The sequence below is a fragment of the Nerophis ophidion genome, linkage group LG14, assembly GCF_033978795.1.
Source record: "Nerophis ophidion isolate RoL-2023_Sa linkage group LG14, RoL_Noph_v1.0, whole genome shotgun sequence".
Classification (NCBI taxonomy): domain Eukaryota; kingdom Metazoa; phylum Chordata; class Actinopteri; order Syngnathiformes; family Syngnathidae; genus Nerophis; species Nerophis ophidion.
Window position 1 is genome coordinate 45798283 of NC_084624.1, and position 26603 is coordinate 45824885.

Consider the following 26603-nt stretch of genomic DNA (forward strand, 5'->3'; position numbering starts at 1 on the left):
AACAATTATGTATCTTTATTAACATCAAGGTTTGTTTTTCATCATCATCATCATCATCAACAAGAACAGGTTCTCCTTGAAATTGCAGTTGTTTGTCAACAAATAGAAAACAGACGAGTGGAAACCCCTACGGCACAAAGCATTCACAAGGTCAAAATGAACATGGACCCCCCCCCACAAGCCCCTCCCCCTTACGGAACTTTCTTAGCCCCTCCCTCTTATGTAACTTGTGGTCATTAAGCCTCAACTTGTGTGTGTGTGTGGATGGGGGGCAGGGGGGTTTAGGAGGGTGTTGTGCTGCTTTTACTCCCTTGTTGACAATATGGCGGAACAGTAGATACGTTGCCATGACTACGCTGGACGACGGCGTCATTGATGGGAACAATATAGAGAAGCCATACATCTATGTGTCATTGTACATATATATAATCAATCATATATATATATATATATATATATTTATACTTCTATTTCTGTAGAAAAGAACATCAGGTGTCAAGTCCAAAGGGGGCGGAGTCTGTCTCTCTCTTTTTCTCGCTCGCTCGCTCGCCGTCTCAGCCCCTTTCAGGGAGGAATGGTCGATTCTGTACAGGCTGATGGCGAATGGGCGGGGCCTGCGTGGAAAGGATATTTTTCCAGCCCGCAAAAGTGGAGCATGAAAGGCCTCGATGCCGTCCACACGAACACGGAAAAAAAAAAAAAAAAAAAAGTCGGTGTGCTTCGCTTCTCCCTGTACACGCCCGCCGCTAATTTTGTGCTCTCAAAAGTCTTCCAGCAAATAGTCCAGTGGAAAAAAAAAAAAAAAAAGGCAGTTTTTTTTTTGTTTTGTTTTGTCCGTTTTTTTTCCATGGAAATCCCGAGTACGAACGCAAAACCGGGAGATTAGAATCTAGGACGGTAGGAACACACACAAAAAAAAAAAACAGTACCCGAAACAAACTGGAAAGGATGATAATATTCGTAAAAAAAAATTTAAGACACAAGCCGTGGTAGAAAAATAAAAAAAATAAAGAAGTTAACACTAACGGATAATATTAAAAGTGGTACTACTGTAAATGGACTGTACACGTCCTTTCGAGTAAAAAAAAAAAAAAAAAAATGGTCGGGGCTCTGGGTTGTCGGTTTGAACCCGCCGGGGTCCTGCGAGCGCCACCCCTGGCCTTTCCTTTTTTTTTTCAACTTTAAATTTTTGGGGGCCAAAAGGATGGTGGCTGAGAGGGGACACTTGGCACACACCTGAGAGGGTCCGACCGAGGCAGGCGCTGTGTTGCCAGCGGTTACGTTGCATAATGGTCGAAGCTCCCCAGGTACTCCAGAGCGGCTCGGTAGCACAGCTGGTACTGGTCCTGGAACAGAGAGGGGCGGAGCTTATTTAAACGCTTTTAAAGAGCAGCAGTTTAATGCCTTTAAAAAAAAACAATGTTTGTTCTGTTAAACAATGACGTAATAAACACTTTTGAAGGCCGACTGAAACCCACTAAAAGTTTTAGTTTACTAAATTGCAATTTTAAATTTAGCGCCGAAGTTGCGGTATGATGACGCGTGCGCGTGACGTCACGCATTGTAGAGGACATTTTGTTCCAGCACTGTTTCTGTTATCATCGCATAATTCCACAGTATTCTGGACATCTGTGTTGCTGAATCTTTTGCAATTTGTCCAATGAATAATGGAGACGTCAAAGAAGAAAGCTGTAGGTGGGAAGCGGTGTATTGCAACACAAACACAGCCGGTGTTTCCTTGTTTACATTCCCGAAAGATGACGGTGAAGCTTTACTATGGAACAGAGCGGTCAAGCGAACACGGTTGGATTGGACCACACACACAAAGTACAGTGTATTATGCAGCGATCATTTCGATAGATCGTGTTTCAAAGAGGGTCCCTTGCGAAGGGCAGAGATTGCATCGCCACCACCCGTCGACTGGTGCTGAAGAAAGGTGCGGGGCCGACCGGGTTGCACAGGTACGACCATATAATCTCACTAAAACACTAGTAACACAATAAGCAGATAAGGGATTTTCCAGAATTATCCTAGTAAATGTGTCTAATAATATCTGAATCGCTCAGCATTATTCCCTTGTGAATAATATAAATACAGCATTTTATACAGCATTATTCACATGTGAATAATATAAATACAGTCTATTATACAGTATTATTCACATGTGAATAACATAAATACAGTCTATTATAGAGCAATATTCACATGTGAATAATATACAGTATATTATACAGCATAATTCACATTATATAACACGGAACGACACAGGAAGTCCTTCATATTGACAGCCATCAGACTGTATAATGCATATGTTTCTTTTTGACTGTACTTAAATGTATAATAGACTGTATTTACATTATTCACATGTGAATATTACTCTATAATAGACTGTATTTGTGTTATTCACATGTGAATAATGCTGTATAATAGACTGTATTTATGTTATTCACATGTGAATATTACTCTATAATAGACTGTATTTGTGTTATTCACATGTGAATAATGCTGTATAATAGACTGTATTTATGTTATTCACATGTGAATAATGCTGTATAATACTCTATATTATTCATATGTGAATAATGCTGTATAATAGACTTTATTTGTGTTATTCACATGTGAATAATGCTGTATAATACTCTATATTATTCATATGTGAATAATACCGTTTTTATATTATTTGTATTTACTCTATATTATTCATATGTGAATAATACTGTTTTTATATTATTTGCATGTGAATAATGCAGTATAATAGGCTGTATTTATATTATTCACATGTGAATAATGTCGTATAATACTTTATTTATATCATTCACATGTGAATAATGCTGTATAATAGGCTGTATTTATATTATTCACATGTGAATAATGTCGTATAATACTTTATTTATATCATTCACATGTGAATAATGCTGTATAATAGACTGTATTTATGTTATTCACATGTGAATAATGCTGTATAATAGACTGTATTTATATTATTTGCATGTGAATAATGCTGTATAATAGACTGTATTTATGTTATTCACATGTGAATAATGCTGTATAATAGACTGTATTTATATTATTTGCATGTGAATAATGCTGTATAATAGACTGTATTTATGTTATTCACATGTGAATAATGCTGTATAATAGACTGTATTTACGTTATTCACATGTGAATAATGCTGTATAATAGACTGTATTTATATTATTCACATGTGAATAATGTTGTATAATACTTTATTTATATCATTCACATGTGAATAATGCTGTATAATAGACTGTATTTATATTATTCACATGTGAATAATGCTGTATAATAGACTGTATTTACGTTATTCACATGTGAATAATGCTGTATAATAGACTGTATTTATATTATTCACATGTGAATAATGTTGTATAATACTTTATTTATATCATTCACATGTGAATAATGCTGTATAATAGACTGTATTTATATTATTCACATGTGAATAATGGTGTGACATGCAAAGTCGTTATGCCTGAAATAGTTAGCTCCGCCCACGAGCCACGCTGCTAAAAGTTCCATTTAGAAACACAGTGGATGGAAGGATGTCATTATTTCTCACGCTCCTTTACATCACACACAAACCCGTCCCTCTCTGCAGTTGAGTAAACAAATGGCAGAACTTTAGCTCCTTTCAAGATATTTAGTGGACCGGTCCTCACCTCGGTCTGCACCATGGCGGGCCGCTGGGTGCGAAGTGTCTTGACCGTCTGGAAGAGGTCGACCACGCCCTCGTAGCGCATCCTCTCCAGCACGATGCTGAGCGTGATGAAGACTCCGGTGCGGCCCACGCCGGCACTAAAGGGCGCACAGGTGGAGTCGGCGGCGTTAACGCGACCCAAAGGTGTGTGGAGCGGGCGCACCTGTGGGCGGCGTCCTTACCTGCAGTGTACAGTGATCGGTCCGTCCTGTCCGAACTGCTCCTTGGTTTTGTGCACCTGGCCAATGAAGTCGATGAAGCCCTCTCCGGTTTTTGGCACTCCCTGCTCGGGCCAGTCGGTGAACTGGAACTGGCGGATGGTTCTGGACTGGCCGTCCTGGGAGAGAAGGCGGGACCGGATGAAGGGAAAACTGGCGAGGCGTTCAAAAAAAAAAAAAAAAAAAAGCCGCAAATGGACAAAGACTGACCCTGGCGTCTGTGACCTTGAACTCTCTCAGGATGTACTGAGGCATGTTGTACTCGGCCATGGGGTCCACCACGAAGTACTGGTACCTGGCGGAGCGCTCGGCCGGCCAGTACTGGTGACACTTCTCCTGCAACACACCGACGCGACGTCTTTACTGTCAGATCCCGACACGCATGGGTGTAGACCACCACCACGCATCTTTGTTAGAATTATCATGTATATATTATCACACAACTTTATGCTTCAAGGTCGTTGCTATAGTTATTATCAGTATTTTTCTATCCAAAAATTGCCAGCCAGCTCGTATCAGTGTTGTGTCCGGACTCGGCCTGCTGACTGCCAAGGCCGAACACCGCCGTGACGCAGGCAGAGCAGAGGCAAGGCGATATCACCAGCGTCAACACATTTGCATTTCTTGTATAATCATATGGTAAATGGGTTGTACTTGTATAGCGCTTTTCCACCTTTTCAAAGAACTCAAAGCGCTTTGACACTATTTCCACATTCACACACACATTAACCGGGACCCATCAGGAGCGAGGGTGAAGTGTCTTGTTCAAATGACGTGACTAATATGGTAGAAGATGGGGATTGAACCAGGAACCCTCAGGTTGCTGGCAAAGCCACTCTCCCAACTGTGTCACGCCGTCCCCGACATATATTGTGTCTAACTGGAATTGTCGAGATTACCCCCCTTCCCTCGGGGGCAGCTTCAGTGATGCAACCAGGGACCTACCAAATAAATAGAGGAAGCACACGGTCTGGACTTTTAGAAGGTGGTTTGGATCTGTAACTAGAGTACAGCCTAAAACACGTGTCTCCTCATTGAGCCAAATTGAACTCTGTCTCTGCATGATTCCTCATTGAGCCAAATTGAACTCTGTCTCTGCATGATTCCTCATTGAGCCAAATTGAACTCTGTCTCTGCATGATTCCTTGCTTCTCGTCTGTTTAATAAATGTCATCAGTGTTTGAACCTGACAATCTTAAGCAGGCCTATGCAAACGGCGGCCACATCCGCCCAAACAGGCTTGATGAATTCAAACAAGAGTTCTTCATGCATACGGTACTCCCACCACTTTGCAGGGGGCACCACCGGAAGCTTATGCGTCACAAAGAAGCAGCAGCGGGGCGAGTAGAAGACGACTACTCATTCTCAACAAAAATGGCCATATCAACTCTGATTAAAATCTAAATAAATTGGGAAAATTTGACTTTTAACAGTGCCTGGACCACAAAGTATGAATGTTGTCAGACTTTTTAAGTGACAGACATCGTTTCAGACCAGCAGCAATGGTAGAAATCAACACTCTTCATCACAAAACTTGGTCAGATCTGTATCTTTATGAACAATGTCTACTTAGTTTTTGTTTTGTACTGAAATGGATGACTTTGTGATGTCCTTTGTATTCGAGGTTGTGTTGTTTTTTTGTCTGAGTAACTTTGACGATAGAAGCTTGTTTAATACATATGGTGCTGAATTTGACCAGTAGAGGGCGATGACAGTACACCTTTGGTTTAACCTCTAAAGGCCTTAGTGGCCACATATGTGGACAGCACATTTTAGCTCTTATTTCCAAAACTGTGTACACTACTGAATTGGGGTCTTATGGCCTCTTATGTGGACACTTATACCGCCATCTGGTGGTGTCAGAAAAGTATAACATACAATGGAATTTGTAAAAAAAAAAGTGTAAAAACAAGAATTAGCATGTCACTAAACATGAAGTACACGTTTGTGTACTTATGGACTAAGTACATCATATCAAAAGAAGGTTTCTAGTTTTTATTCTAATTAGGGTCCAATAAGCCCGAATAGCAAAGAGAAATAAATAAAAGCATGTAAAAAAGCAGTTTGGGCCTTAAGAGGTCAATTGTGTTGAGCCACATCCATTGTGTTTGCTGTGAAGTGTAAACATTTGTAGTTTATTATGTTTTTATTTGGAGCCTGCAAGCATACAACATGATCGCAATTTCCAGTTTCTCTTTTCAACATGTTCAAAAAGGAGTAGGAAGAAGCAGAGCTTTTATTTAATCCTACCCCCTTTTCTTTTACATAACAGTTGCTAAAACTTTTGTTCACTTCCTGTTCTCAATTTATTCACAATATACTCCATCAGTAATCACAATAAAAATAAATTAATAAATAAATAATACTCGAGATGAGTAAGATTTATATTGAAAATGAACGGATGGATGAAATAAATTCAGAATGTTTATTATGGTTCTTCTTCTTTGCACTTTGTAAACACTTTAAGTGTGAAGAGTTTCTTGAAGTGGATCATAGTTAATCCATTCCATAATTTAATTCCACATACTGATATACCGAAGGTCTTACGTGTTGTATGTGCGTACAAATGTTTTAAATTACATTTTTCTCTAAGGTTATATTCCTCCCATTGTGTGAATGCATTAATCTATTTTATTTATGTAAAATACACTAAGTACATTTTTATCTAAAATAAACAACGGATGTTATTCTTTTATAACATTTATTTGATGTTTCTATTTTCAGTCTTAAAAACCTGAATGAAGGACAAAGTGTTAAGGAACTACAACTGAGGCAGGAAAATAATTCAAAAGAAGGAACATCAATCCTCAACAAAACCTCTGGAGCTTCGGTTTCTTCATGCTGTTAACTATCTGTCAGAATAATGAATTTATTGACAGTGCCGTGTTTACTGTTCAATTAAGTAAACGCAGAATCAAATAAATATAACCTGCCGAGGTACTTTCTGATGAAACATCCACATTTCGATGTCCGGCCCCTGAGCAATTGGGCTCTTGAAACTGCGGCCCTCTTTATCATGTAGTTGAACAGCCCTGACTTACACCCACCAATAGAAAACATATTATTATTATTATTATTATTATGTAATCCTTGCCTTGGTTTGTCTGTTAGAAAAATAAGTCCAAAAGTTATGGGTGGATTTTCATCAAACTTTCACGGGATAAGAAACAAGTGATTACGTTTTGGGGCTGATCCGGATTGTCGCCAGGATTCAGCACTCGGGTTTTACTCTTATAACCTACGGTCTGCGCTCTTTGACTGCTTTTCTAGTTGCTATCATGTGACGTTTTTGGGTGTGTTTCTTACCCGTCCCATCTCTCTGAGCTTGGTGAGCATGACCACGATGGTAGAGTTGTGCTCCCACAACATTCTCCAGAAGTCCTCGGTGGTCTCGGACAGCGGGCCCTGCGTGGCCAGGTAGGCCTTCTGCTGTCTACACACATACAAAAAAAAACAGCATGGATTCATCGTTATGGAACTAAGCTGTTGAAAATGCATTTATATACAAAATCCATTCAAATGTTTTGGCCACGGAAGCATATTTGCCATTTTTATATGGCTTTATTCTGTGCCATCGTGTGTCCACAAAACAAAACAAAAATGTTCCGAAAGTTCTGTGTAGAACTGCCAAATGTTGAGCAATACATGTCAACCCTCCAATTTTCGCCAAGGACCTTCACAATTTTTTTGTGTATAAAGTCGGTTTTCCATTATTTTACGGGACTTTTCTTATTTCTAAAATACAAATGGTAACAGTTATGATGCTGTCTTCTTCTATGAGAACCTTCTTACGACCTAAACTGGCGGGCCCCAGGGACAATGACACCGAATCAGACCCCGGAGTTCGGTTCAAAACTTGGCAGTCAAACAGTTCTGCAGCAAATTCCCTAAAAAGCAAGAGTGCTCCTGTTGTATCGGAACCTGGACCACTTTAAACACATTGGCAGACTCTTTGACTTAGACTTCCGTTTTATTGTCATTCAAATTTGAACTTTACAGTACAGATAAGATCAAAATGTTGTTGCATTAGCTCATGGTAGTGCAGGATAAAAGGTGCAAATATAAATGAATAAATTAGTGTACAGGTAAATATATTGCACTTTTGCATACAGTATTTACTTGAATTGCCGCCGGGTATATAGTACGCGCCTGACTAGAATTACTGCCGGGTCAAACTCGCTTCGCAAAATATTATTTTTATTAGCGCGTGTCTAGAATTTCCACCGGGTCAAACTCGTCACGTCGCGAGTGACACTTCACCTGTCATCATTTTCAAAATGGAGGAGGCTGATTTCAATCATTTGAAATCACATAAAAAGGAAGAAGATTAAGAACTATTCAGTAGGATTTAAGGTCCAAGCTATTGAATATGCCAAAAAGAACAGTAAGCAGCTATGTTTTATTAATATACCGTAGCTGCGTGTGTCAAATATGAGTCATTAAATGACTCCCGCCTCCTGGTGGTAGAGGGCGCTAGTGATCCTTCTTGCGACTACTCGGCTGCAGAAGAAGTGACAACAAGCAGCAAGAGTAAGCAGCGTGTGTTTATTTTTTCCTCGCGCTTGCACTTGCACCAATACGACAAACAGCCTCAGAGGAGATAATGTTTGAAAAAAGCGAAACATTTTTAGCCAACTTTTGTATTGAAGGGGGAATTGCAAATACAGGTCTACGAAATACAGGTCTAACTGAGACCTACGTAGTGGTTCTTGTTTCATGTTTCTACGACATTCCTACTGGAAGTTAAAAAATAGTTTTGTCTGTGTTTTCTTCCTAGGGTGAGTTTGAGCGCTATTTTGAGTTTTGGAGTTTTTTTTTTTAAATTAGATCGCAATTTTTGCCAATCCTGATGTGTGTGTCAAATTTGGTGAGTTTTGAAGCATATTAAGGGGGTCAAATTACAGCTCAAAGAGGCGGCGGTATAATAATAAAGATTAATAATAATAAAACCTTAGAAATTCAATAGGGTCCTCTGTCCCAAAGGGACATTGGTCCCTAAGTAGCTAACCTCAATGAACCCCAAAATACCTTACAATAAGTACATTCTCACTAATAATGTCATGTTCTGTGGTCACGTTTTGTTTCGTTATGTTCAGTTGGTTTAAGACTCTTTTTAGTTCCTATTTACGCTCCATTGTTTTGTCACCATGACGACCGATTAGTTCACCTGTACTCATTTGGACTCACGCTCCTGATTTGTTTAGGACTCACGCACCTGTGTTAATCATGTCACTATCATTTAAGCTTGTAGTTGCCAGGCAGTCGGGCTGGCGTCATTGTTGTTGCTCCATGCCAGGGGTAGGGAACCTATGGCTCTAGAGACAGATGTGGCTCTTTTGATGACTGCATCTGGCTCTCGGATAAATCTGAGCTAACCCTGCTTAACACGATAAGTAATGACTAATTCCACTTGTAATCAAAGTGTTAAAATTAATGTTCAAAATATCAAACATGCTCATGCATTTGAATCCATCCATCCTTTTTTTACTATTCTTTTTTTTAGGGCTTGCCCTTCTGGGGGTTCTTCAGACCACCAAGCACCGACATGAAAGCCTGTTTCAGGGTTACGATATTGTTTTATTTTTCAATAAGTCTCTCAGTTGCTTTCCAGTAATTGTCTTTTTTTATTTCGTTCTAGCTCGCACTCTGGCTCCAGCTCCAACCCTGTCTCTCCTCCCCTAAGAGAGCGACAGGTGATTAGATAACAAGACCCAGGTGGGTTGTCTACGCACCTGTCGCTGATTTAGAGGCCGGTCCTGGCACACCCCGCTTCGCTGTTGGCCCGCAGGCCACGCCCCCTCCACAGTTAGCTTTAGAATATCAATGTTATTACAAAGAATAAGAGACCTATTATACTATAGTAATGTTGGTCTTACTTAAAAATGCACGCGTTTCGGTGTGTTCAGTGTTGAAAAAAAAATTATATGGCTCCTACGGAAATACATTTAAAAATATTTGGATTCTTGGCTCTTTTAACCAAAAAGGTTCCCGACCCCTGCTCCATGCTGTGCTCACTCTGGTTATGTATCGCTCTGCTCATTTCCTTCCAATGATGTTTTGCTTATTCACGTCATGTTTAGCGAGTCTTTTGTGGTATTTTTTGTTCTTTTAGCCAAGTTTGTTCTCCGCCTTGTGCGCGCCTTTAGTTTGCACTTTTTTTATATAGATAAATTAAAATCTGTCTTTACTGTCACGCCATGTCCCGTCACCTTCCTTTGTATTCCGGGAAAACAAAGCACACCATAGCCCCCGTTTTGACAAATAACTGTACTACTATATGAGTATGTATTTTCTATTGTTTCATTGAAAATATAACAGCTCTTTTAATTATGAGACACGATTGTGTCAAAGTCATGAATTTTTTTTTAATGCTTGAAATAAGAAATTATTACTTCAAAAAAGTAGTTTTATACTTGTGAGTGTTGATGACACAGCTTTGCAACAGTTGATATTCTAGTTTCAAGCATGTTTTACTCAATATAGGTCATCACATCTCAGCAACAAGCTGTAATATCTTACTGACATCATTTAGGACCAAAACACTTAAAACAAGTAAAACACTCGAACATAAAATCTGCTCAGGTGAGAACAATGATCTTATCAGACAGAAAATAGGCAAAGATCACCCTTATTTGAGATATTTCATCTTACTCTCTTTGGGGATTGTAATAGAGATCCATCTGGACTTAATTCTAAACATGTCTTCACAAAAAAAGAAATCTTTAACATCAATATTTATGGAACATGTCCACAAAAAATCTAGCTGTCAACACTGAATATTGCATTGTTGCATTTCTTTTCACCGTTTATGAACTTACATTCATATTTTGTTGACGTATTATTTAATAAATATATTTATAAAGGATTTTTAAATGTTTGCTATTTTTAGAATATTTAAAAAAAAATCTCAAGTACCCCTTGGCATGCCTTCAAGTACCCCCAACGATACACATACCCCCATTTGAGAACCACTGCTTTAAAGCACCTTTTTAAGTCCTCTCCTTGTTGGCAGTTGGCGTATTTTTCGGACCATCAGGCGCACTTAAAATCCTTTAATTTTCTCAAAAATCGACTTATAACCTAATAACCCAGTGCGCCTAATGTACGGCATAATTCTGGTTGTGCTTACTGACCTCGAAGCCATTTTATTTGGTACATGGTGCAGTGATACACTGCAAAAACTGAAATCCAAGTAAGATTAAATATCTCAAATAAGGGTAATATTTGTTTATTTTATGTCTGATAAGATCATTCTTCTCACTAAGCGGATTTTATTTTAGAGTGTTTTACTCGTTTTAAGTGTTCTAAATGATCTCAGTAATATATTACAGCTTGTTGCTGAGATGTGATGACCTATATTGAGTAAAACATGCTTGGAACTAGAATATCAACTGTTGCAAAGCTGTGTCAACAACACTCCCAATTATAAAAATACTTTTTTAAAGTAATTATTTCTAACTTCAAGAATGAAAAAAAAAATCATGATGCTGAGCGCATATCATGATGTCAAGATAATGGCAGTAGCATTTACTTCATTTAAGAATATTTTTCAACATATTCAGCATTTTTTTTCCTATCAAGAAAAGTGCACTTGTTATTATTAGTAAGAATATACTTATTTTAAGCTATTTTTGGGTTCATTGAGGTTAGCTCAATTGACTTGTTTTGGAAAGTCTTGACAAGCCGAATTTTCTTGTTCTATTGGCAGATAATTTTGCTTAGTTCAAATAAAATACGCCTCATTTTTGTATTTTTTTTTCTTGTTTTTGAACACTGACTTTTTGCAGGGTACACACATAAAATGAGCTCATGATGCCTAGAAGGGGAAACAGCAGGTGGCAGCAGCGCTCTTGTTAGGAGAGAAGAGGCTGCTGCTCTCTCACATGTCTGATGTGCATGCATGCACGGTGTGTGTGTGTGTGTGTGTGTGTGTGTGTGTGTGTGTGTGTGTGTGTTTTGGCAATGCTTACTTAATGGGGACATCACTGTTTACACAGTCACCTTTAGGAGACAAAAAAAAAAACAGGTCCCCTAAAGGGAAACCTTTTTAAATGATAGTCAGATCCATTCGGAAGATACCTAAGTGATTTTTAAGCTATGGCCCATAAAACATGTTTACTGGTTAGTTTGAGTGTGAGACATTTATTATTACATTTATTATTTTAACTATGCAAAATGATTTAAATGTGGTCCCCATGAACCATATTAACTCTTTTCCCCCAGGGTCCCCAGTAAGTATGATCAGCACATTACTTCATCGATCCAGAGATTTAAAGACGTGTATGAGCTAACTGGGCATTGGACATTTTACCTCATTTTTTTATGCCTCCACAACCTGTAGAAAGGGTGGTCCCCACAAGTCCTGAACAAAGACTTGGTACCCATTCCGAATGATAACCAGTATGTGTGTGTGTGTGTGTTTTGGCAACGCTTGCTTAATGGGGACATCGCTCTGTTTACACAGTCACCTTTAGGGGACCTCTGACGGTATGGGGACAAAAAAGCAGGTCCCCTAAAGGGAAACATTTTTAAATGATAATCAGATCCATTCTGAAGAGGCCAAAGTGATTTTTAAGCTTTGGCCCATAAAACATGTTTACTGTTTAGTTTGAGTGTGAGACATTTATTATTACATGTATTATTTTAATTATGCAAAATGATTTAAATTTGGTCCCCATGAACCATATTAACTCTTTTTCTCCAGGGTCCCCAGTAAGTATGATCAACACATTACTTCATCAATCCGGAGATTTAAAGACGTGTATGAGCTAACTGGGCAGTGGCCATTTTACTTCGTTTTTTTTATGCCTCCACAACCTGTAGAAAGGGTGGTCCCCACAAGTCCTGAACAAAGACTTGGTACCCATCCTGAATGATAACCAGTTTGTGTGTGTGTGTGTGTGTGTGTGTGTGTGTGTGTGTGTGTGTGTGTGTGTGTTGTACGTGCAGACACGACACGGCATCACACACGGAACAACTAATGAAGGCGCCGTGGAACCCGTAGAAATGGTGGTCCCCACAAATCCTGAACAAAGAATTGGTCCCCATCCTGAATGATAACCAGTATATGTGTGTGTGTGTGTGTGTGTGTGTTGTACGTGCAGACACGACACGGCAATACACACGGAACAACTAATGAAGGCGCCATGGAACCAGGAGATTAGAACATCCTGAGGGCCCTTTTCTGCCTGCCACAAATAAATACAGAAGGAGAGGAGAAAAAAGCATGGAAGAGGAGGAGGTGAAAAGTGTAAGCGCTGAAAGAGAGGAGGAAAGAGATTATAGGGAAAAGAGGAGAAGAGAGGGAATGAAGAGGAGATGAAAAAAGGAGCAGAGAAAGGTGAAGATAGATGATGAGAAGGATGGAGGGAGAGATGAAAGGACTTGAAGGAAAGAGGAGCACAGAGGGGGTGAGGAAAGAAAGAGCAGAGGAGGCGATGAGAGGAGGAGGAGATGAAGGAGAGAGGATGAAAGGAGATGATGGCAAAGAAGGGAGGAGAGGACTAGAGAAGGGAAAAAATAAGAGGGGAGGCTTCAAGAGCAGAAAGAAGATCTTGACACAATCAGGATGCTGCTTAAGACCAGCAAGGACTCACACTGCAAAAACTGAAATATAAGTAACATGAATATGTCAAATAAGGGTGATATCTGCTTATTTTCTGTCTGATAAGATCATTCTTCTCACTAAGCAGGTTTTATGTTAGAGTGTTTTACTTGTTTTAAGTGTTCTAAATGATCTCGGTAAGATATCACAGCTTCTTGCTGAGATTTGATGACCTATATTGAGTAAAACATGCTTGAAACTACAAACCGTGAGTTGGGAAATTGTGTTAGACCTCGAGAGTAACAAGCGGTTGCCTTGTTGTCTTTCCATTAAGAACAATAAATTAGGTTTCAGTGTAAGTTTGATGGTTTCTAGAAAGGTAATCATTTTGACAAGATAATGGCACTAGCATTTACTTCATTGAAGAATATTTTTCAACATATTGAGCAAGAAAAGTGAGAATATACCGTATTTTTCGGACTATAAGTCGAAGTTTTATTCATAGTTTGGCCTGGAGTGAGACTTATACTCAGGGGCGACTTATGTGTGAAATTATTAACACATTACCGTAAAATATCAAATAATATTATTTTGCTCATTCACATAAGAGACTAGACGTAAAAGATTTCATGGGATTTATCAATTAGGAGTGACAGATAGTTTGGTAAAGGTATAGCATGTTCTATATGTTATAGTTATTTGAATGACTCTTACCATAATATGTTAGGTTAACATAGCAGGCACCTTCTCGATGTTTATTTATGCCTCATAAAACGTTCACTTATTCAGCCTGTTGTTCACTATTCTTTATTTATTTTAAATTGCCTTTCAAATGTCTATTCTTGGTGTTGGGTTTTATCCAAAATATTTTTCCCAAAAATGCGACTTATACTCCAGTGCGATTTATATATGTTTTTTTCCTTCTTTACTATGCATTTTCAGCTGGTGCGACTTATCCTCCGAAAAATACGGTACTTATTTTAAGTCATTTTTGGGTTTGTTTGAGTTAGGTAATTTTACTGGTTTTGGATAGTCTTGACAAGCCAGATTTTCTTGTTCTATTGGCGGATCATTTTGCTTAGTTCAAGTAAAATACCCCTAACGTTCCAAAACAAGTTAAACTTTTCCAGAATATTCTTATTTTGTATATTCCGGACAACCAGTGTCCTCTACAGTTGACATGTATTTTGTCCAAGCTACAGAGGTTGTTTTTTTTTAGCCAAAAAGCTAGTCAAAGATCAGCTATATGACAGCACTCTTGTGTTTTTAAGAATCCGCTGAAAAATGTGAGTTTCTTACATGTTTTTTTTTTTATTAACTGAACCAGCAGTTGAATAGCCTACGTAATGAAATAGAGTGGACCTCAAATGGAACCTTGAGGAACACCACTAAAATAACTGAATAAGTTGAACAAAAGACTAAAAGTATTCATCAAAAATATATATATTTACCTGCATGACAAAATATTTTACAGTCCTATTTCTGCATGGCGCATTTAGCGGGCCACTTTTCCAGAATATTCTTATTTTGTATATTCCGGACAACCAGTGTCCTCTACAGTAGACATTTATTTTGCAACAAAAGCTAGTCAAAGATCATCTATATGACAGCATTGATTGATACTTTTATTAGTAGATTGCACAGTACAGTACATACCCGTCAGCGATCCTGTTCTGTCTCCCTGTAATGTTTGTCTGATCTTGAATGGGATTGTGCTGAACATTTTAATTTTCCTGAAGGAACTCTCCTGACGGACTAAATAAAGTACTATCTAATCTAATCTAATCTAATATTCCGTACAATTGACCACTAAATGGTAACACCCCAATAAGTTTGTCAACTTGTTTAAGTCAGAGTCCACGTTAATCAATTCATCAACTCTCGTGTTTTTAAGAATCTGCTGCGAAAATGTGAGTTTCTTACATGTTTTTTTTTTTTAACTGAACCCGCAGGCCACTAGTTGAATAATCCACGTAATGAAATAGAGTGGACCTAAAATGGAACCTTGAGGAACACCACTAGTATAACTAAAAAATAATAATAATATTTTATTTGTAAAAAGCACTTTACATTGAGTAAACAACCTCAAAGTGCTACAGTGTATTACAAAAATAGAAATAAAAGATAAAAAGATAATAATAATTAAAAAAAAAAAACTATAACAGCCTAATAGCTAGAACTAGTCTGCATTTATCTAAAAAAAAAAGAAAAAGCATTTTACAGTCTGTGGTGCCCTCAGGTGGTCAGGGAGAGCGTTCCACAGACAGGGAGCGGCAGAGCAGAAAATAAGTTTGAACAAAGGACTACTGACTGTGTCTGAAGTCAACAAGTTACGGCAACACCTCAGTTACAGAAATCACTTGACGAAAAGGTGTACCGTGGTTTTCCGGACCATAGGGCGCACCGGATTGAAAGGCGCACTAGATTTCAGTTTTTGCAATGCATGTGCTTTCACTCAGGTTAACGTTACATAGAAGACTTAAACGTGTGAGTGCCAGGAAGAGAAGAAGGCGGGAGAGGAGAGGAGAGGCCAGCAGGGAGGAAAAATGTCCCCTGGTGCAATGACACTATTTACACAGCAGTGCCCAAAGGGCCTCTGTGGACACTCTCCTCCTTACAAACTGCAGCTGAGGGGGAGTCAGAACCTCCTCGTGGACTTGATGGCGTTACGGGCAAAAAAAAAGAAAAAAGGAGGACATTTGCGCTCACCTGTAGCCGTCGATGCAGCTGGCGTTGATGTAGTCGGAGCCCTCCACGCCGCGGATGGGCTGCAGGCAGACGCGGGTGGACTCGAAAGGCATGATGTTGACCAGGCGGTTCTTGAACTTGTTGCACGGCAGGTTGGCACTGATGAAGCGAGACGTGTGGGCCTTGGAGTTGGCCAGGCGCTGAGGACAAAGGACATGTGGAGTTAAGACAAGGGACACATGAAGACAAAGGACAAATGAAGACAAAGGACACGGGAGCGAAGACAAAGGACACAGAGTGAAGACAAAGGACACGGGGAGTGAAGACAACGGACACGTGGAGTGAAGACAAAGGACACATGAAGACAAAGGACACGGGAGTGAAGACAAAGGATACATGAAGACAAAGGACACGGGAATGAAGACAAAGGACACATGGAGTGAAGACAAAGGACACGGAAAGTGAAGACAACGGACACGTGGAGTGAAGACAAAGGACAAATGAAGACAAAGGACACGGGAGCGAAGACAAAGGACACATGGAGTGAAGACAACGGACACGTGGAGTGAAGACAAAGGACACATGAAGACAAAGGACACGGGAGTGAAGACAAAGGATACATGAAGACAAAGGACACGGGAATGAAGACAAAGGACACATAAAGACAAAGGAAACGTGGAGTGAAGACAAAGGACACATGAAGACAATGGACACGTGGATTGAAGACAAAGGACGTGTGGAGTGAAGACCAAGGACGCGTGGAGTGAAGACAAAAGACACATGAAGACAAAAGACTCATGAAGACAAAGGACACAGGGAGTGAAGACAAAGGACACGTGGGGTGAAGACAAAGGACACATGAAGACAAAGGACACGGGAGTGAAGACAAAGGACACAAAGACAAAGGACATGTGGAGTGAAGACAAAGGACACGTGGAGACAAAGGACAAGTGTAGTGAAGACAAAGGACACATGAAGACAAAGGACACGGGAGGGAAGACAAAGGACACATGGAGTGAAGACAAAGGGCACATGAAGACAAAGGAAACGTGGAGTGAAGACAAAGGACACGTGGAGACAAAGGACAAGTGTAGTGAAGACAAAGGACACATGAAGACAAAGGACACATGGAGACAAAGGACAATTGTAGTGAAAAAAAAGGACACATGAAGACAAAGGACACATGAAGACAAAGGACATGAGGCGTGAAGACAAAGGACACGTGGAGACAAAGGACAAATGTAGTGAAGACAAAGGACACATGAAGACAAAGGACACGTGGAGTGAAAAAAAAGGATACATAAAGACAAAGGACACGTGGAGACAAAGGACAAGTGTAGTGAAGACAAAGGACACATGAAGACAAAGGACACGTGGAGTGAAAAAAAAGGACACATGAAGACAAAGGACATGTGGCGTGAAGACAAGGGACAGGGGAGTGAAAAAAAAGGACACATGAAGACAAAAGACACGTGGCGTGAAGACAAGGGACACGGGAGTGAAGACAAAGGACACATGAAGACAAAGGACATGTGGAGTGAAGACAGGTACGTTTCAAAGGGCATGTTGACAACCATGTTCACTTTTAATGAAGCTACAATAAACGGCAAAGGTGTACGGTCCAAAAAAAGATCAACTCTAACCAGCACCAGGTTTTTAAACATAGGCTGTGGCTGTAGGCAACCTTATAATATAGTTTTTACTTCAATCATTTCACAAGAATGAATAAAGTAACCTGCAGCGAAGCGGGTCTTGGCACATCCCCGCTTCGCTGCAGGTCCGCAGGCCACGCCCCCTCCACACATTTAAAGTATCAGAAGAAGTCAGCATCCGGTAGTTTTATCTCGGTCTGCATGCGCTTTAAAATGCTGACTATATTTAAAGCATCAACAATTTATTAGTGTTGTGTTTATGATCACTGGGAATTATTTCAAAAATTTTGGCCTACTTCAGAGAGTCTTATTAATAATGACAAATCAGTTTCCTACAAAAATGCACGCGGCGTGTTACGTTTCGTGTTTGTAAGAAAGCCTCCAGATAGACAGGGGGCAGTAGTATGCACTTTGAACTTCCCAATTACCGCCCGTCACATATTCGAAACATGTTTTTCTTTGTGTGCAAGCCATCCTTTTCACGTGGGAATTGGCGTGTGTTTATTCCAACGCATTTGTTTTGTCAACAAAGAGCAGCATTGGAAGCACGTTGGCGCCGCTTGGACGGCAGATGGACACGCAGGAGGGTCTACGCACGGTCCAACTATGCCAGCAGTGTGTGTGTGTTTGTGTGTGTGTGTTCTGGCAATGCTGACTTAATGGGGACATCGCTCTGTTTACACCTCTTTGTGTGAATTAAGCAAAATTATTTAAATGTAGTCCCCCTGAACTATATTAACTCTTTGTCCCCAGCACATTACTTCATCAATCAAGAGATTTAAAGACGTGTATGAGCTAACTGGGCAGTGGCAATTTTACCTCTTTTTTTTTTTTATGCCTCCACAACCTGTAGAAAGGGTGGTCCCCACAAGTCCTGAACAACAACTTGGTACCCATTCCAAATGATAACCAGTGTTTGTGTGTTGATTGATTGATTGATTGATTGATACTTTTATTAGTGGATTGCACAGTACAGTACATATTCCGTACAATTGACCACTAAATGGTAACACCCCAATAAGTTTTTCAACTTGTTTAAGTCGGGGTCCACGTTAATCAATTCATGGTGTGTGTGTGTTTTGGCAATGCTTACTTAATGGGGACATCGCACTGTTTACACAGTCATTTTGGGGGACCTCTGACGGTATGGGGACCTGTTTCTTTAGTCCCCATACCGTCAGAGGTCCCCTAAAGGTGAATATGTAAACAGAGCGATTTCCCCATAAAGTATGCATTGCCAAAAGCCGCACGCACGCACGCACGCACGCACGCACACACACGCACACACACGCACACACACGCACACACGCACACACACACACACACTATCATTTAGACCTTTTTAAATGACAGTCAGATCCATTCTGAAGATGCCTGAGTGATTTTTAAGCTTTAGCCCATAAAACATGTTTACTGGTTAGTTTGAGTGTGAGACATCAATTTTTACTTTTATTATATTAATTATGCAAACTTATTTAAATTTGGTCCCCATGAACCATATTAACTCTTTTCCCCAGGGTCCCCAGTAAGTATGATCAGCACATTACTTCATCAGTCCAGAGATTTGAAGACTTGTATGAGGTAACTGGGCATTGGACATTTTACCTCATTTTTTTGCCTCCACAACCTGTAGAAAGGGTGGTCCCCACAAGTCCTGAACGACAACTTGGTCCCCAGTCCAAATGATAACCAGTGTGTGTGTGTGTGTTTTGCCAATGCTTACGTAATGGGGACATCGCTCTTTTTACACAGTCACCTTTAGGGGGACGTTTAACGGTATGGGGACCAAAGAAACAGGTCCTCTAAAGGGAAACCTTTTTAAATGATAGTCAGATCCATTCTTAAGAAGCGTAAGTGATTTTTAAGCTTTGGCCCATAAAACATGTTTACTGGTTAGTTTGAGTGTGAGACATTTATTATTACATTTATTATTTCAATTATGCAAAATGATTTCAATTTGGTCCCCATGAACCATATTAACTCTTTTTCCCCAGGGTCCCCAGTAAGTATGATCAGCACATTACTTCATTAATCCAGAGATTTAAAGACGTGTATGAGGTAACTGGGCATTGGACATTTTACCTAATTTTTTTTGCCTCCACAACCTGTAGAAAGGGTGGTCCCCACAAGTCCTGAACGACAACTTGGTCCCCAGTCCAAATGATAACAAGTGTGTGTGTGTGTGTTTTGCCAATGCTTACGTAATGGGGACATCGCTCTTTTTACACAGTCACCTTTAGGGGGACGTTTAACGGTATGGGGACCAAAGAAACAGGTCCTCTAAAGGGAAACCTTTTTAAATGATAGTCAGATCGATTCTTAAGATGCGTAAGTGATTTTTAAGCTTTGGCCCATAAAACATGTTTACTGGTTAGTTTGAGTGTGAGACATTAATTATTACATTTATTATTTTAATTATGCAAAATGATTTAAATTTGGTCCCCATGGATCATATTAACTCTTTTTCCCCAGGGTCCCCAGTAAGTATGATCAGCACATTACTTCATCAATCCAGAGATTTAAAGACGTGTATGAGCTAACTGGGCAGTGGCAATTTTACCTCATTTTTTTATGCCTCCACAACCTGTAGAAAGGGTGGTCCCCACAAGTCCGGCTCAATAACTTGGTCCCCAGTCCAAATGATAACCAATATGTGTGTGTGTGTTTTGGCAATGCATACTTAATGGGGACATCTCTCTGTTTACACAGTCACCTTTAGGGGACTTCGGACGGTATGGGGACCAAAAAAACAGGTCCTCTAAAGGGAAACCTTTTTAAATGATAGTCAGATCCATTCTGAGGATGCCTGAGTGATTTTTAAGCTTTGGCCCATAAAACATGTTTACTGGTTAGTTTGAGTGTGAGACATTAATTATTACATTTATTATTTTAACTATGCAAACTTATTTAAATTTGGTCCCCATGAACCATATTAACTCTTTTTCCCTAGGGTCCCCAGTAAGTATGATCATCACATTACTTCATTAATCCAGAGATTTAAAGACGTGTATGAGCTAACTGGGCAGTGGCAATTTTACCTCATTTTTTTATGCCTCCACAACCTGTAGAAAGGGTGGTCCCCACAAGTCCTGAACAATAACTTGGTCCCCAGTCCAAATGATAACCAGTGGGTGTGTTTTGCCAATGCTTACTTAATGGGGACATCGCTCTGTTTACACAGTCACCTTTAGGGGACTTCGGACGGTATGGGGACCAAAAAAACAGGTCCTCTAAAGGGAAACCTTTTTAAATGATAGTCAGATGCATTCTGAAGATGCCTACTGTAAGTGATTTTTAAGCTTAGGCCCTCCACAACCCCTAGAAAGGGTGGTCCCCACAAGTCCTGATCAAAAATATGGTGTGTGTGTGCGTATAAGTGTGTTACAACACCCACACACAATCATTTTCGCCTTCTTTCTCTGGCCGAGGCTGTTATCGCTTCCAAACACAATGCATCATGGTTACACGAGGGCACTGGGAGGAAAAGTGTGTAATGACATTGCAAGGTGGGCAGCAGGTGAGTACGTGCGTGTCACCTTCAGCACCAGCTGTGTCAGCGTAGAGGTGATAAGTTCCGGGTCTACATGATGCGCCACCCCCGCACACGAGGCGACAATGTGTGTCAGAATAATTGACTCAAAGTTATCACAAAACTTTATGTTGCCAAGAGTTCCCGGCAAGAGGACAAAAACTTTCTTTGATCCTACCAAACAAAAATATTGTAAACCCAACTGTGTAGGATGGGGAGCGACATGAAGGTTCTGTTTCTTTGATGTATTGTAATCCACATCTTTTTTTATTTTCCTGAAGGAACTCTCCTTAAGGAATCAATAAAGTACCATCAATCCATCTATAAAAATATGTTGTCTTGACCCGAGAACTACAAAGCGGAAGTAAGCAGGACCGGACTCCCCTACAGGCGACCTTTTCTTTAAACTGTTCTACAAACAAAGGCAATGGCTGTTTATGACCCGGGCTTCACGGTGGAAGAGGGGTTAGTGCGTCTGCCTCACAATACTAAGTTCCTGCAGTCCTGGGTTAAAATCCAGGCTCGGGATCTTTCTGTTCTCCCCGTGAATGCGTGGGTTTCCTCCGGGTACTACGGCTTCCTCCCACTTCCAAAGACATGCACCTGGGGATAGGTTGATTGGCAACACTAAATTGGCCCTAGTGTGTGAATGTGAGTGTGAATGTTGTCTGTCTATCTGTGTTGGCCCTGCGATGAGGTGGCGACTTGTCCAGGGTGTACCCCGCCTTCCGCCCGATTGTAGCTAAGATAGGCGCCAGCGCCCCCCCGCCACCCCAAAAAAGGGAATAAGCGGTAGAAAAATGGATGGATGGATGTTTATGACCCCCCTCCCTTAGAAACACCTGTTGCCATGTAATCAGGGAAAGTCCAAACAAATATTTCGTCAGAGCGTGGTGGAACTGTACAAAGAGTACAGTCCAGACGTTTCTCCTCATTGAGCCAAATTTAATTCAGTCTTTGTTTAATTCCTTGCTTCTTGTCTTGTTTAATAGAAGTCATCAGTGTTTGAACCTGACAATGTGCAATGTTCCTGCTTTCCCCGAACGGACGCGTCTCTCCTCACCTTGAACTCCAGCTCCATGGCGGTGACCGTCTCGCCGGATGGCGGCTGCGTCAGTTTCTGGATGTGGGCGTAGAGGTTGCGCGCCGGCACCTCCGTGTTGCCGCAGGTGGCCGCCTCCAGCAGCGCCTCGTGGATGAAGATGTACTGGTCCTCGGTTTGCACCATGTAGTTCCTCTGGGCCCGCATGCATGTCACGTGGCCGTAAATGTCCACTGACTTCTCGTGCTTCATGCGCTCCAGCATCGCATCGATGACGATGAAGCAGCCCGTCCTGCCGACGCCGGCGCTACACGTTGGACAGAAATATTAATAATAAGAACAATAACAAATTATTTTTATCATCATCAATGTGTCTCGCTTACTACATATTTGACCTGATTCTCTTTACTATATAATACATGCAGACTGCCTTTACCGCGTTACAATTGTTCATCTGCATTTCATAATGAATTTAATTTTTCCTCTCGACAGTTATTCATGAAAATCACCACCTTGCACATTTTCTTTGCACTAAAACAGTGCAACATATGTTCAACAGTACGGGGTCTCCGTTGTGGTATTTTAGGCTTCATATTGCGCCACATATTTTCCATGGGAGACATGTCTGGACTACAGGCAAGCCAGTCTAGTACCCGCACACTTTTACTATAAAGCCACACTGTTGTAAGACGTGGCTTGGCATTGTCTTGCTCAAATAAGCAGGGGCGTCCATTATAACGTTGCTTGGATGGCAACATATGCTGCTCCAAAACCTGTATGTACCTTTAACTATTAATGGTGCCTTTACAGATGTTTAAGTTACCCATGCCTTGGGCACTAATGCACCCCCATACCTTCACTGATGCTGGATTTTGAACTTTGCGCCTATAACAGTGCGCATGGTTCCTCTCCTCTTTGGTCTGAAGGACACAATGTCCATGGTCAACAATTTGAAATGTGGACTCGTCGGATCACAGAAACCTTTTCCACTTTGCATCAGCCCATCTTAGATGATCTCGGGCCCAGGAAAGCCGACAGTGTTTCTGGATGTTGTTGATAAATGGCTTTCGCTTTGCGTAGTAGAGCTTTAACTTGCACTTACAGATGTAGCGACAAACTGTATTTAGTGACAGTGGTTTTCTGAAGTGTTCCTGAACACATGTGGTGATATCCTTTAGAGATTGATGTCGGGTTTTTAATATGGTGCCGTCTGAGGGATCGAAGGTCACGGTCATTCAATGTTGGTTTCCGGCCATGCCGCTTACGTGGAGTGATTTCTCCAGATTCTATGAACCTTTTGATGATATTATGGAGCGTAGATGTTGAAATCCCTAGATTTCTTGCAATTGCACTTTAATAAACGTTGTTCTTAAACTGTTTGACTATTTGCTCACGCAGTTGTGGACAAAGGGGTGTACCTCGCCCCATCCTTTCTTGTGAAAGACTGAGCATTTTTTAGGAAGCTGTTTTTATACCCAATCATGGCACCCACCTGTTCCCAATTAGCCTGCACACCTGTGGGATGTTCCAAATAAGTGTTTGATGAGCATTCCTCAACTTTATCAGTATTTTTTGCCACCTTTCCCAACATCTTTGTCACGTGTTGCTGGCATCAAATTCTAAACTTAATGATTATTTGCAGGAAAAAATAAATGTTTATGAGTTTGAACATCAAATATGTTGTCTTTGTAGCATATTCAACTGAATATGGCTTGAAAAGGATTTGCAAATCATTGTATTCTGTTTATATTTACATCTAACACAATTTCCCAACTCATATGGAAACGTGGTTTGTACAAATAAATCCTCCCAAAATACAGTAACCACGAACAATCAGACAAACAAAACCTGTGTTTCAGTTTTTCCACAGCATCTGATGTTAGAAAACAGGTGTGTGGAGTTAGTTGTGACTCCCACCTGCAGTGGACCACCATGGGCCCGGCATCCGGAGGATTGCAGGCCTTGACGCGCCTCAGGAAGGCCAGGATGGGAGTGGGATACTCAGGCACTCCGTGGTCCGGCCAGGCCATGAACTGGAACTGCCGCATCTCTCGTTTCTCGCTGGAGCCGTTCTGCAAGAGATTTCCTGGGAGTGACTACATGCTTGACGGATCATGCTCGGCTGAAATATTCCAACACTTATAAAGGTCAAAGTGTTCCGGTGACACTCGAGCCGACGTTCATTTTGAAAAGCACCAGCGATTTAATTGTCAGACGTTCTCGCTATTCCAACAAAAAGTCTTGATTGGAGTCACGGCCGTGATAATGCGCTCTACTTTCGCCGCGAAGCTTTGGGTGCAGATAACGTGGACACATTTTAAGTGGAAACCCCCCGTGCAGTTTCTCGGGGAAAAGGTTTGGCGACATTGTCTTTGTTGCTGATTGAATTGGAGAAACTTCTCCGGCTTTGGATTGGATTTAATTAGCGAAGTTAATAGCGTTTGAAAAAAGAGGAATGGGAGTGACAGAGCGCCGTCCCTGCACTGAAATATAGAATCTCACAGACAAAGAACGGGAAGAAACTCTTGGAAGAACCCAACAAACAAAGAACGGAGAAAACTCTTAGAACAATCAAATGAATCATAAACTCTCAGAAGAATCTAACGAAGAAAAAAGCTAGAGGAATCTGTTGGAATAATCCACCAAACAAAAATATTGGAAAAATCCAACAAAGAACTCTTGGAAGACTTGCTTAGGTCATCCTGTTGCTCAGAGTATAGACTTTAAAACAGCTTGTGTACAAATCTAGACCAAGTTCATGGTCTAGCGCTGAAATACACCTCTGACAGGTTCGAACCATCTCGGGCTCTGAGAACCTCTGCGAGCCTCCTGCTGGTGCCCAGAATCAGGACGAAACTGTCATGGTCTGTGATCCGGATCATGGCTCACCTGCACTGGCTACCTGTGCACTTAAGATGTGACTTTAAGGTTTTACTACTTAAATATAAAATACTACACGGTCTAGCTCCATCCTTTCTTGCTGATTGTATCGTACCATATGTCCCGGCAAGAAATCTGCCTTTAAAGGACTCTGGCTTATTAGTGATTCCCTGAGCCCAAAAAAAGTCTGCGGGCTATAGAGCATTTTCTATTCGGGCTCCAGTACTCTGGTTCAGTTCGAGATGCTACCTCAGTAGAAGCATTTAAATCTCACCTTAAAACTCATTTGTATACTCTAACCTTTAAATAGACCCCCTTTTTAGACCAGTTGATCTGCCGTTTTTTTCTTTTTCTTCTCTGCGGGGCCATGGACGAAGTACTGGTTTTCCAGAGTCGGGACCCAGGATGCACCGCTCGCCTGTGCATTGGTTGGGGACATCTCTGCGCTGCATAGCCGCCTCCACTTGGGATGGTCTCCTGCTGGCTCCACTATGGACGGGACTCTCGCTACTATATTGGATCCACTAAGGACTGGACTCTCACCGTTATGTTGGTTCCACTATGGACTGGACTCTCACTATTATGTTAGATCCACTATGGACTGGACTCTCACTATTATGTTAAATCCACTATGGACTGGACTCTCACTATTATGTTAGATCCACTATGGACTGGACTCTCACTATTATATTAGATCCACCATGGACTGGACTCTCACACTATTATGGTAGATCCACTATGGACTGGATTCTAACTATTATGTTAGATCCACTATGGACTGGACTCTCGCACTATTATGTTAGATCCATAATGGACTGGACTCTCACTATTATGTTAGATCCACACTCTCACACTATTATGTTGGATCCATTATGGACTGGACTCTCACTATTATGTTAGATCCACAATGGACTGGACTCTCACTCTTATGTTGGATCCAGTATGGACTGGACTCTCACTATTATATTATATCCACTATTTACTGGACTCTCACACTATTATGTTAGATCCACTATGGACTAGACTCTTCCACTATTAACTAGATCCACTATGGACAGGACTCTTGCTACTATATTGGATCCACTATGGACTGGACTCTCACCGTTATGTTGGATCCACTATGGACTGGACTTTCACAATATCATGTTAGACCCGCTCGACATCCATTGCTTTCGGTCCCCCCTGGTCTCCTCCAAGTTTTCTCATAGTCCCTGTCACCGACGTCCCACTGCGGTGAGTTTTTCTTTGCCCTTACGTGGGCTCTGTACCGAGGATGTCGTCATGGTTTGTGCAGCCCTTTGAGACCCTTGTGATTTAGGGCTATATAAATA

General features: G+C 40.8%; 1 protein-coding gene across 18 annotated transcripts in view; it reads right to left on the minus strand.

Moving 5' to 3' along the window:
- LOC133568754 (receptor-type tyrosine-protein phosphatase F-like) overlaps nt 1-26603 on the minus strand; it is a 621387-nt gene continuing 594784 nt past the window's right edge. For all 18 annotated transcript variants that reach the window (XM_061920870.1, XM_061920869.1, XM_061920884.1 and 15 more), the window contains 8 exons: nt 24310-24464; nt 22414-22699; nt 16191-16369; nt 7244-7370; nt 4148-4273; nt 3902-4056; nt 3682-3817; nt 1-1346 (listed from right to left, as the gene is read on the minus strand). In XM_061920870.1, coding sequence (XP_061776854.1) covers nt 1278-1346; nt 3682-3817; nt 3902-4056; nt 4148-4273; nt 7244-7370; nt 16191-16369; nt 22414-22699; nt 24310-24464 — 1233 coding nt within the window. In that variant the 3' untranslated portion in view covers nt 1-1277. The remainder of the gene's footprint in view (nt 1347-3681; nt 3818-3901; nt 4057-4147; nt 4274-7243; nt 7371-16190; nt 16370-22413; nt 22700-24309; nt 24465-26603) is intronic.